At 42.3% G+C, this 13,707-nt stretch overlaps 1 protein-coding gene across 2 annotated transcripts in view; it reads right to left on the reverse strand.

Moving 5' to 3' along the window:
• The window catches only part of SYK (spleen associated tyrosine kinase), a 97,688-nt gene that overhangs the window by 26,016 nt on the left and 57,965 nt on the right, over window positions 1–13,707 (reverse strand). Inside the window, exons 4-7 of one of the 2 annotated variants that reach the window (XM_081237861.1) lie at window positions 12,704–12,839; window positions 9,559–9,640; window positions 9,131–9,174; window positions 7,358–7,426 (exon numbers count right to left, since the gene is read on the reverse strand). In XM_081237861.1, the coding sequence (XP_081093987.1) occupies window positions 7,358–7,426; window positions 9,131–9,174; window positions 9,559–9,640; window positions 12,704–12,839 (331 nt within the window). The remainder of the gene's footprint in view (window positions 1–7,357; window positions 7,427–9,130; window positions 9,175–9,558; window positions 9,641–12,703; window positions 12,840–13,707) is intronic. The other variant, XM_081237862.1, reaches the window with a different exon arrangement.

Raw genomic sequence — 13,707 nt, forward strand, 5'->3', positions numbered from 1 at the left:
TGGGCAAAGGCCCTTCTGACAGCCTACAGGACATTCGCTCTTATGTGTCAACGGGATGTCATTGGATCCATTTTCTGATGACTGTCTCAGCATTCTTATCAAACTGTTTAATAGAAGTAGCTATGATATATCAAGAATGAAAACAGAATATAAGTTACAGGGGGCATAGTCATTTATTCACTGAATTAGAGCTTTTCTACTAAATTTGGTTCTCTCAACCCACCACTGATGCTAAACAAAAATGGGTTCAACAAACACATGATGAATGAATGAATGAATGGAGATACCCTTCAAACTGGGAGATGTGAAGTGTAAACTAATGTGATTTAAAAGTGAATTCTCTCTCAAGTTCTTATATTAACAAAGAATAGGTGTAGATAATTCCAAATGACAATATACTGCTTTTAAAAATTTACATATAATTACAAGATTATCAGAGGTGCTGTGAGCTCACGTCTCATTTATAAAATAATTATCCTGTCTCAACAGAACTGTCCTAGGAGAAACTAGGTAATTCCCAACACTTGCCATCCTCCTGCTCTGCTCAGTTCCCTCTGGCAATCAAACTCCAAGATGGAAATAGTTTTCAAATTTTAAAAAAGGGTCTCTTTTAGGTTCACACTGACTATCATTTCAATTTCTCTGATTTCCCCTCGAGGTAGGGAGGTTCTGAATCCAAAGAGACAAAACTTCAAGACACCAGGACCAACCATCAGGGACAAAGAGAGGGCACCAGCACCCCTTCTCTTGACTGGAAGACCTCCCACCCTTTGTTCACTTAGAGATGTATCCTGGGGCTACAGCCTCTCCACCCTGATGGAATGTTCTCCAGAGCAGGAGGACTTCATAAAGGCTGTTACAATGAACTCAAAATGCAATTACCTGTCATATGAATCCTATGGGGGAGAATTTAAAAACAGAGGTAGGGGTGTAAAAAGTACTGAAAAGGATACTAGGACATGAGGAGTAAGAATTAGTAGGGACGGACACAGTTTGCCTAAAGCCTTGGACAGAGTAATGTACACTGATTAGCTGTGTGGTGCTCACCCCTCATGTGTCTTGGCTACGGATAAGGAAACGGGTTAGGGGTTTTCTTTGAAAGGTTGGGTCCCATCTTGTAAGCTGCGGTGGTCCAGGACTTCATTTCAACGCTGCCCACACGGACCACCCCTTGACTATGAGCCTTTGCAGCCTGAGCCTTGAAGTTCTCTCAATAACCACATTAGCTCCCTGTGTGGACCCCTAGGCCCTCCCTGCCCTGACTGGGACAAAGGACGGAAGTACACTTGAGAGACTGTTCTTTGGAAGAAATGGGAGGTTTTCTGCTGTGTCTGTTAAAAGGGTAGTATTGACTTTATATGAAGATGACGATAGAAAATACAAGTTTCATCCTTCCCAGGGTACTGGGTGAATATGCCATTAGTAAAACAATGACAAAAGCCCTTTGGAATCAAATGCTCCGTTGAAAAGAAGAATTTGAGGACTTTGTAAAGAATGAGCTCTAAGGCAAAATGATAAATTATCAAAGTATTGTTAATACTTAGAATTTAAAGAAATTTTAATTTAATGAAAAACATATTGCTGGTCCAGTTTGCTGTTCCAGTCTATCACTTGTCATTATTCTTTCTTCTTTGTATTTGATAACTTATTCTGCCCTAATCAATAGCATCCCCTTTTCTACACAGAGAACAAGGTATAAATGAAATGTTGACTGTTGCTTTTTTCCCCATTTTTGCTGGTATTCGAAACAGAAGTCAAAGCTGCAGGACACCACTAGATGGCACTAGCTACCTTAGCTTTCCACCTTCCAAAGAACAATTTGTGATTTTTCTTTAAGTTTTGCAAATGCAGGTAAAAACAGATCACTCCACAACAATAAAAAGAATATTTGTTTCGGTTATAAATTATGATCTGTGATCTCTGACTGCCCAGGCTTAACTGCAAGTAGGATATATATTTGACAAATATTCTTTCCATGCCGGTTTCTAAGAAGTGCACATTCGGAAGTGAACAAAAGAGAGAAAAAAATATTGCCCTTATGGAGCTGGTAGGCTAATTCAGAGTTTCCTGATTGGGGAGTATTGCTAGGTGTTCTGATGGCCATTTATACACTTTAATTTTCAGACTTCTTAAAAGACATTTTCAAATCAGGCAACAGCAGTAATAAAGATGACAACATATTTGTCACAATTGAAGTGACAAAAAGAGCCAGTAGGCTTCAGAAATATTGGCTGCCCAAACCAGACATGGTTCTGGTCTCTGGTGGAATGACCGTGGTCCCAATGGGGACTAAGGTTCCACAGGTGAAGGCAGACTCTTCTTGGCCAGGGTATGAGATAATCTTAGGTTTGCTTCAGATCCATGAAAATAAACACTTCACCTTCATAATTAATCTTCCCTCACCTTAGAAGCAAAGATCTAAAATCTGGCCCTTTATAATGATGTGGAAATATTTTCTCAGGGGTCTGGTCCACTGCTCCCACATTACCAAGTAAATGGGTATGACTTAAGAACTTCTTCTTTCTCTCTCCCAGCTGAACACTAGTGAATCGTGTATGAAAATGTCTTAAAATATTCCAACCAGCAATGTATGTGTTGGAATAAAACATGTAAAATGGGTTTTAACTTGAAATTCTGGAACCCTTTTCCACAACTAAGATAAATGTGAAAGCTATGTCTCATCTTAGAGACTGTGCCTTTGAACTGTGAAACAGAAGCACAGTCTCTAAGGCTGCTGTTGCTCCAACTCTGCCAATCATCCTTAATAGGATAGGTTTATGCACTTAAAGTAGCAAAGAAAAATATTCCAAGGCTAATAACAGGAGAAATTTTATTCCTGTAAGGACTACAAGTCCTTAGAGTAAGTGATGGCAAGGGGTAAGGAGAGGGTGAATTATACTTTTATTTTTCAGTTAAATCCATTTATATTTTTAAGTGTTAAAACGTACTAATCTCTAAAGAGAAGAAAAATACACCTGCCCTAAAGTTTTTATTATGGACTTTCAAATTATCTGATTAATAATATTCTGCAAATCAAAAAACACTTGTCATTAACTACCTACATGCTAGAGTTAAGTCAAGTTCTAACATGTCCATTTTGTGCCTGAATTATTAAAAACAACTATTTATATTGATCAAATTAACAAATTCAAGAAAATTATTTAAACCTTAGCTTAACAAATGGGATATCTGACATAATTCCCACAGTCTTTTCTCATGACTGGTTAAATAATGGAAAATTCCCCTTTTATTTGTGAAAACGTAAGTATTAGTTCTCCTAAAATATTTCTGGTGAGCAATTAAAATATTTTTAATCCATTGCTTAAATCACACAATCCTTCCTTTATCAATTAACTATTGATATCTTTGATATTTATGAAAATTCAATGCATACTTCGAAGTTGTTATAAATTTACATAGGGACTTCCTTGGTGGTCCCGGGAAGTGGTAAAGAATCCACCTTACAGTGCAGGGGACGCAGGTTCAGTTCTGGTCAGGGAACTAAGATCCCACATGCCTTGGGACAACTAAGCCTGTGAACCACAACTACTGAGCTCACATGCCTCAACTACAGAGCCCGCGTGCCACAAACTACAGAGCCCATGCGCTCTGGAGCTTGCGCGCCACAGCTAGAGAAGAGAAAACCCCCATGCCACAACTAGAGAGAAGATCATGCACCAAAACGAGAGCCTGCGCACCGCAACAAAAGATCCTGCATGCCTCAACAAAGAGCTCACGTGCCGCAACTAAGACCCGATGCAGCCAAAAAATAAAAATAAATAAATAAATAGTAAATTAAAAAAAGAAACAGCAGTAGCATGCTTTAAAAATAAATAGACAACCATCCTCTTTTAGCCAGAAAAGTATTTCCACAGTATTAATCAGATTAGTTTCTAATATTTAATTATCCTTTAAAATTGATTAAATAATTTAGGAGGGGCAAATTTTAAAAGGCACAACTATGAAAAGTGGGTCTGCTTGACACCCCATTCCCTACTCCCAAGGCAACTAGTGTTATCAGTATTTTCTGTATTCTTCTGGAACATTCTACACTATATCAACACATATATATGTGCATGACTTTGTTGTCTTCAATTAACATTGTATTTTGGAAACAATTCTAGATCTCAGCTACCCATCACAGTATGAATTTTATTGTAGCTGATTTCATTTATCTCTCATTGCTTGACTTTTAAATTATTTCCAGATTTTGTCAATGATACGTTAGAATAAACATTTTCATATATACACGATTACACATAAATGCAAGAATATCTGTATGATAAATACTTAGAAGTAAAATTGTAGTTAAGAGGTTATATATACTCTCAATTTTGATGGATGTTGTGAGATTGCCTTTCTTAGAGATTGTACCATTTCACACTTCTCCAATAAATTATAGCTGTGCTTACTCACCACAGTCTTGTTGTGTGGTGTCACCAAGCTTGTTTATTTGGATCAGTTTCACAGCAGACATAAGGGAGCCCCACAATTTTAACTTGCATTTCTCTTATATGAAATGGAACAGCTTTTCCTATGTTTAAGAGATATTTATGTTTGCTTTACTATAAACTATTGCCCATTAATCTGTTAGTTAAAACTTTTATTGATTTATAGAAACTCCTTACATATTAAAGATATTAACCTTATATATGTATCATCATTACTAATACTTATTCCAAGTTTATTATGTTTCTTTTGATGATGTTATGGTTCTTATCCACACATATTTTATTTTTAGGCAGTCTTACTGATATTTTCTTCAACTTTCCTTAGACATGTTCTTCTTTAATTTAAAGATCTACTAAAACTTATTTTCTGTATATTTCTTTAGTCACTGTGGGTGACCTGAGCTGGCTTCAGCCTGCTTGGGACAAGGACAGGGGTGGGAGTGGGGCCTGTCTCCTCACAGTGCTGGGTTACTGTTTCCTGGGGTGATGGCATTTTGATGTGTCAACCTGGCTAGCCTGAATGATATTCCTGTGTTAATGAATCAAACTGTGATCTTGGTACTGCTGTGGAGGGATTTTGAAGAGGTAATTAAAATCCTTAATTTGCTGATTTAATTTAAGGAGATTATCCTGGATGGGCCTGGCTTAATCAGTCAAGAGTCCTTAGGAGAGATTGAGGCTTTCCTGAGAGAGAAAGCGCACCAAGGGGAGAGGGGTGACTGACCCTTGGCTGGCTGTGAACGACAGCTTTGGCTCTTCCCTGAGTGCTTCCACCCTGCTCATCCTCCCTTCCTGATGATCTGCTCTATGGACATTGAACTTGCCCCTACAGTTGCGTAAGGCAAGTCCTAGTGATAAGTCTGTATATCTGTGTGTGTGTACATGTATACAGATGTGTGTATGTATAAATATGTACATGTGTGTGTTATGTATGTACCTATGTGTGTGTATGTGCATGAGTGTGCTGTGTGTCTTTCACGCATCAATCTCTGACTGGTCATGCTTCCCTGGTTGAACCCTGAATGATGCCCTTGGAAACCACAGAATCAAGATAAATGTGGATTGCTATGTCTACTCTGTCTGCAGTGAAACTGCTCATTTCTGGGACTGCGCAGGGTGAAGGGCTATGTATTGGCACACCAGCTGTGGGCCATGATAAAGAGAACAATGAAGAAACAAGCGGTGGGAGCCAGGGGTGTGGCCCACGCCCACGGGGGCTCCTCCATGGCTGCCAGTTAGACCTGGTGCGTGGAGGGGCCAAGGAAGCCAGGCGAGCGAAAGGTTCTGGGCCTGCTGATGGGGCACCATGCATGGGCAACTCAGTGTCCCTCCCTGAGTTGTGCTATGAAGCTTCGTCAATGCAGCATTTGATCAGGACTCCTGAAAAGATGACTCATGATTGGAAGGCACCTTGAACCAGAACACATTTTGAATCACCTCAGTTGCTGGGGTACCATCTGACCTATTTCCCCCAGACAATGGTCCTGTGAGATGCCATCCTGGCAACCAGGTGAGCCCTGTCCAAGGAGAAGGGGTGAATGCCAACAGGGGTCGAGAGCCATGTGGGCCAGAAGGTGGCCACCGTGGAAACTCTCCACGAGTTTCGCCTTTGATCATGGGGAATGCTGACCTCTTCAAGGTCAAAGCCTCAATCACGTACTGGCCCTGGTGGCCTGAATCAAACAACAAGTCATGGGGCAAAAGGGACACCAACATAGAGCATGTATTGTCTTGACAACCTGGTCCCCAACTCCTAACATGCCACCCTGGCATGGGTAGCCCTCACTGTCACACCCCCCACCCCCACCCCGCCAAAAGGGATGACCCCTCATGGCTGATGTTTCCCACAAGCTGATCCACACTGACTGGGAGCATGATATCAAAACAGGCAGTTATCCATTCAGGTTTATCACATAACATTTCCCCTCAAACACCACACTAAACTCACTTCTCTGTTCTGTGGTCAACACGATTGAGAACATCTAGAATATGACTGCCACTTGGAAAGAAAATCTCAGGGCTTTTATGCTTTTTATTTCCGTTGTTTCTACTTAGTACTTTAGGCAATCTGCTTCATGAACTGACACTCAATTATATGCTGAAATGTTTGGAAAAATACTAACCGATATGAAAATGGAAAGACTTATTAATAAAATAATCAATTTTAACCCCAATGATAAAACTAAAAAGTAAAAAAAGAAAAGCAATCCATATACAAGTTATAAATACATTTTTTGAGGGAGGTGATTCATTATAAATGAAAATCTTTAAAAAAGGAACTTCTTTTTATTTCTTTCATAATTCAATCATATAGCAAACTATGAAAATGCATTATATGTCAGCTTCACTCTCTCATAAATAAAAACGGCATTTCTAATTCTCAAATTCCACCTTGTCTTTATACATGTTATATTTAAAGTTTTGTGTTGGAACTGTACAGCCACAATGAAGTGACTGTGGCACTTGATATTTATAAATCCAATGGCCTTGTGTAGTCCCTGGGCAGGATCCACACAACCTTGGCTGTTCCTTCTGCCAACATGTAATTTATCTAGTCAATTACCATAACGCTGCAGCATGTGATTCTGGCTCGCTTTGAAAAGACTTTCCCATATGAGAATTCCCTCCCACCTATTGCATGGACTGAAATGAGTTCCAAGAGCACATTATAGCGGAGAGAGCACACTCACGGTGATGGACTTTGCAGGAAAGGGACTCGGACCACACAGAAAGCAGGGCGTGGGCTGCCGAAGACTGCTACATATGGCAGGGACATGAGACCACAGCAGCAGGAGGGTCGGCAGCAGGGCACACGGAGTGGGCAGCCACAGGGCAGAGTGTGGGTGCTGAGTGCGGGTCTGTCCTACCACTTAGTCAGGGACAGCAAGCAGGGGACGTTTGAGCACCTTTCTGTGGCCAGGCTTTGGGAAGGAGTATGATTTGATTCTTGAGATTATTCCACCCGCTGACCAAGTCTAGAAACCATAATGGCAAAGAGGAACAAAAAATGTTTCAGAAAACAAATACAGGCTACCTTACATGACATGCTATTTTAACCTGTTCTATAATTACACTAACGCCCTCCAGATTCTGTTGATGAGATGCACTAGGGGCAACACATGATCATTAGAAAGGCTTCAGAAAAAGCTGACCACTTGAGCAGAAGGATCTGGAAAAATACTTGGGCAATATTTTCCATAGAAGGCTATAAATTTGAGCTTTTACATTAAATAGCCGACTTTTCATACAGAATTATTAAGTCACAAACTCAAGACAAATCATCCTAAAGAAACTAATTTTGCATGCCCAATTTTGTTACTTCTTGTGGGTGCTGGTTCCATGATGTTTGTGGAAATTCACTGAGTTTGGCCCTTAGGGAACATGCATTTTTTTCCTATATGTTTTTCACTAGTCAATAAAAAGTTTTTCCAAAAGGTCCAACTCCTTGAGGCCATTAGGTGATGCAAGGTTAAATAGAGGGCTTGATATTCTTTTAAGAGTGCTCAGTCCTAAGCCCTCATGCCTCTTAGAGGAAAATGGACCTGTCTCATGACGGGACGGGTACAACCTTAAAGTTGACTCGCCAGGTCCAAGAGCTGTATAAAGGGCAAAATAAAATGATGACTCCATTAAGGTGCTATATTTTAGAGGTTGATCTCGAAGTTCATTGGTATTTTAGCAAGCTCCAGTTCCCCCAGTCTGGGGACAGGGGCTGTGCCCGGAGAACCTCCCTGGTTCAGCGTAGCTGCAGCTTCTGAGCAAGTCAATAGCCCCCTCAGAGGGCAGAGTGGGCATTCTGCCTTTTGCAGATTTTAAGTGTTAACAGGCAGAAAGTGAGGTATAGAGTGCACAGCTCACGATGGGGTAATTTTCATTCCTCACAGATGGCATTAAAGGGCATCAAATGCCCACAGTGAGGTCCCCCTTAAAGTAGCAGGACATCATTCCTGCTTGGAGTATAAATCCGTGTGTCAATTCATAACAGTCTGGAGGGAGGAAAGAGCTGGAATTCTCTCTTTTTGGGAGTATCAGGCATGTGTTGGGCAAACCCACGTGGAGAAGTGTGGACAAACCACATTCTCACCTCCTATTGACAAGGAGGGAGATGTGGGTTCTGGCCAAGCCCCTGACTCCATCCTTCTCTAAGGGCTTCTCTCATGTGATGGCACAGAACATCCCCATCCCAAGCCTTCCTCCACCAAGGTATGGCCAAAGCAGCTCTCCTGGAAAGGGTGATTTTTCTGATAACAATGTCTTGGTTGATTTAACCAAAAGAGTCGGGCGGTCTACCTCAGTGAGATGTCTTACACACTTGGCTCGCCACACCATCATGCACGTGGTCACATGGATCGTGCACATGCCTCCACATGGACGGATCAGGACTGAACCTGAACAGTATGCTACGTTTCCCAAATCTGCCAGGAGGCATATTTCTGATTTAACACTGGGTTGCATGGTCATTTTGTATACTTTTAGAAAATGGAGGAATTTTAACCTACCTAAGAAGTTAAGTTGGCTAGCTCGGATCTGAAAATAGGCTGATTCTAGCTGATACCCGCAATCCCAGTTTATCAAGTGTGATGAAAACAATTACCATGACTCCTGTTATCTAAACATGCTTTTCATCATGTTAATATACAACTGTTTCACTTTTAACAGCGTGGCTAAGTAACACTTACCACAGGATGGGAACTTGGAAGTTGTGGACGGAAATTAATATTTCCTGTTTAGAAAGAACATGGACAGTTACTGTTATGTTAGTGAAAACCAACTATTTATCCCCTCCCCCACTGCAGATCAATCAATGTGACTGTAAAATATTACTGCTTGAGGAGTAGATACATTTTCTGCATACATTTCTTGATACCCTCTTTCAGCTTTCTCACATAAGCAATTAAAATGAGTTTGTTTTTTAAAGTTAAAGTTATCAGCTATTTTTTGATGAATGATATCTATAAAACTGGAGCAATCTGACATCATTTTAATCAATCAGTAAAAACAAAAGCCTCATCCCATCTTGTTTGAATTTGCAACAGACCAGATCTAAAACGAGGCTGATTATTATCAACATCTGAAAGACTGAGACTCCAATGTCTTGGCTACTCACCCACTTGCCCGTCAAATTTTTGACATGGAACTGTAAGAACTCTTAACAAACCATCTGACTTATAAGAATAATGCTCGACAAGCTGAAAAAGAAGAAAGTAAGAAAGTATAATAAATAATGGAGGCAGGCAATGGAGAAATCCTGACCTGGAGCAGCTGACTCCCCTTTGGACTTTAAAAGTGATTCAAGGACAGCGCTTAACAACAGAAGGTGCTTCCTTGGTGGTATTCCTGATCCCTTCCCATGCCTCTCTCCTGCCACCCTCAGACTTCTGGACAGAAGTCCACATGCCACCTTCCCTTTTGGACTCTGCTCTTGGCTTACCCTCTTTCTCTCTTTCTTCTTCTTCTTTTTTTTTTTGGGGGGGGTAGCAAGTTGCATTTATTTGTTTATATTCTCCCATATCTGTGTGATATTATAACAATGAATTCAGCACGCTAATGTTCATTCATTTATTCAGTCATTAAACAAACATTCTGCTGTGTGCTAGGTCCTGAGATAGGACAAAAGGTAAACTATGGTGAATCATCCTACAGTTGAGGTACTTTCTTGGTGGAGATATAAATGAACAATGTAAAGTGATTAATGGTGTAATAGTGTTGTGGGCAAAGGCTATGGAGGGACCAAACAATTCAGCCCAAAAGTTTCAGAGAGAAGACATCACAGCACAGGTGATGTAAGAGCTGGGACATGGGGAAAGCTGACCCTTTGGTAAATGGCCTTATGTTGACAGGATATGGACAGCCTTGGCTAATGGCTCCCAGAAAACTATGAATCATGATGCCTGATTGCTACATGAAAAAATAAATGAATGGCACATAGATTTACTTATATCTAATCAAATTATGCAATAGGAAGACAGTCTTAGTTTTCACATTTACTTTTCTCATACAGACATTTCCTCTTCAGACAAGCTAAAGTCTTCATATCTGATATTTCTTCCTTATCTGTTTATTGGTACCTTTTCCAGTTAAGGACTCTTTGCTTCTGAATCTTTTTTCCTCTCAAATCTTACCTATTTAGGTGAATGTTTGCCGAATGAATATATTTTATCCTTCCAGGGAGCATTCTGTTTTTTAAATTTTATTTTATTGTGGAAAGAACACAACATGAGATCCACCTTCTTAATAAATGTTTCAATCTGACCAGCCCTAACACACTACTGAGATGGACATCAAAGTTCTCTCTATTCTGTTAAATGCAATAGTGTGTTCTAAGGCTAATAGTATTGAGGTCCCTACAACAGCTGAAATATCACACATCTCCCCACTGTCATTCAAATATCTCCTTACAAGCTTATGTTTTCAGATAATCTATGCCACAAGGGTGTCTGGGAGGTGGGCATACATGTAAAGATTTCCCTCTTGGGCAGGGGTCTGCAAACTTTTTCTGTAAAGGGCCAGATAGTGATATTTTAGACTTTTTCACTCCACATGGCATCTCTGTCACACAGTTCTTTATTTATTTTTTTAAAAACCACCCTTTAACATATAAAAACCATTGTCTTCAAGTACTACAGAAAAGCAGACCAGGGGCAGATCTGGTCCACGGATGTGTTGACCCTAGCTCTAAAGAAAGGAATACTAGGGTAGTGTAGCAGTTACCAACTCTCAGACTCCTGGGCGGGGGAAGGGCACAGAGGTACCTTACGTTGGTGTCATGGAAAACCAATGAAATCACACTTGTAAAAATGGAAGGTACTGCTGGCATTTTTATGCTCTTTCTTAAACATATATAGTTTCTAACAATTAAAGATGTTTAACATTATAGTCAGCATGCAGACTTGGAAACTGTGAGTGGGCTCAGACAGGGAAAATGGTCATTCAGGAGAAGTGTAATGGCTGTGTACCAGTGATGGAGCCCAGGACCCTCAAGCATTGGGCTGACAGATGGACTCCAGTGCCTTTAAATGCACACCATCAACAATTCTTGTAGGAAGTGAGAGACTCTGATGGGAAATTACTACCAGAAGGCAACATTCCCTACTCATCTCTCTGATTTGCATTGGGCATTAGTACCTAATAGGTTAAATACTCTTTCAAAGCGATACCATTAAAACAAAGTCTGCGGTTGATAATAAGCTACATGCTAATGATCTACAAACCAAAAGACAATGTCGACATTATGACTAATATGAATAAATATTAAAATACCCAGCATTCAAAGAAGAAGATTTTGTCCCCAGCTACAGCGTTAGGAACCAAAATACACCGTGTGGTGGTTACTCTAAGTGCTTTAAAGGTAATGGGCATCCCTGATCACAGTTTTTAAAAAGGCAAGATTTTGAGTCGGGTCCTTTCCTGCTGTAACCACACATGAGGTTCCTGGCGGGGCCTGGTGTGGACATTTGAACCCATCTCCGATGACGTGTCACACCTACAAAAGCTCAACGTAGCTCTCGCTCTTGGGATGGCAGAGTCCCTTGGTTTTCTCTGTCTCTGGACCCACTACAGTTTATAGGATGCTTTGCCATTTCCTCATGGAGCTGTGATTTAGAATGAAGCCAAGTCGTTCGTGCTCAATGTTAAGCAGGGATGAACAGCAGATTAGGGCTCATTAGTGCCTAAGAAACTCCCAAATTATGCTCTGTTTTCAGGTTTACTATCAGGTAGGTCAAGAAGAACCCCTTTTTAGACCAGGGCTGAACAATCCTATACAAGTGGTGGCCTGAAGCGCAGGTTCAACTGCTAGGTTGCCCTAATTTTGCAGCAAGATTCACTTTGCAGTGAGAATGGCACCTGGCATTTTATATTAAATTTGGCCTCTCACAACTCAAAGAACAGTCTGATTAGCCACTTCTAGGCCTCCCTTCCCAGCCATCCAAACCTTTCTATTGTGTGTATATTTCTGATAGGCTGTTCTGGGTTCCAGGCAGAACGTCTTAGAAAGAAATGCCTCTAGTGCCCCAAGCCAGGGTCTCTGGTTAAACTAAGCACAGTCCTGAGCGGGTACCACTTCCTAGTGCCAAGAGCTGAGGGGCCCTGGATAAGCTATGGGAGCCTCTATCACCTGACATGATGACCCTAGACCAGTCATCCAGGAACCTGAAGGCTGAAAAGCAGACTCTGATTGGGCAAGGACCCAGGTGGCATATTCTAACAAGTTCCAGGTCCCGGTTCCTCTCTTTTCTAAGGATGATGTATACCTGCCAGAGTGTGTCAAAATTCTTCCCACCAGGGATGGAGAGCTTCCCCGTTTTGTCCTTATCGATGCGGTAGTGCAGCACCTTCCCCTCGTGCAGCAGGCACAGGGCGTAAGACCCGTTGTCCCTGGACCTGATCCTGGAAGAGAGGAGATAGCGCATCACTATCACTCCTATCACCTGGAAGGGAGAAGCACCCTGGGGAGGCAGCCTGCAACAGCGTCCCAACCTCGGGAACAAGGAGTCAAGGACTTTGTACCCAGGGAGGCCCAGCCCACAGCTCAGTGACACCGCAAGCTCCAGACAAGGAAATGCTATGGTCGGGGACAGGCCACAGCCAAGCCCAGCAGGCTGGGGAGCGTTGGGTGGGCATCAGGAGAGGCCTGGGCTCTGGGGGCAAGTCCTCTGTTTGCCTGGAGCAGCAACACTGCTCAGGGTACCAGTAAGTGGGACCCTCAGCATTCCGCAGCTGGGGAGTCCTCTTCACTCACCTCCTCTCTTCAGTGAGGTCTGCATTTGGATCAGATTCCAGGGAGTGCAGCTCCCCTGTCTAGCCAAGGGTGGGCGTGGAGGGGGGTGGTGTTTGGTGGGCATTTTAACTAGGAACCTTCTGGACCCCAGATGGAGGGGGCTGAAAGCTCTCTTCACTCCTTCAAGCTCGCTCTCCCCTTGGCAGGGAGGAGAGGGCGGGACCAGGACCGGGATTTAAAATGTTCCACGTGATGCGGTCAGATGACGTTGCCAGAAGAAAATGTCCTCCAGCGTGGGGTGGGGAGCAGCAAGCAGAGCCAGGTCTGCGCTGGCTGTGCTGGGCGCCCAGGCTCTGCCTCCTGGTCCCAGTGGGTGCTCCTGGACCCCACCCCCTTCCCTTATCCAGGAAATGAGACTTGTGAGTCTGATACCAAGTAGAGAGGCACCCGCTGTGATGCAGGGGGACCTGCCGCCCACGGGGAGGGCCTGTGGGACTTGGGGAGGGCGCAGGCCAGGTGGGGCTTCAAAGGCACGGA

This window comes from Mesoplodon bidens, assembly GCF_964165515.1.
Source record: "Mesoplodon bidens genome assembly, chromosome: 6".
NCBI classification, from domain to species: Eukaryota; Metazoa; Chordata; class Mammalia; order Artiodactyla; family Ziphiidae; genus Mesoplodon; species Mesoplodon bidens.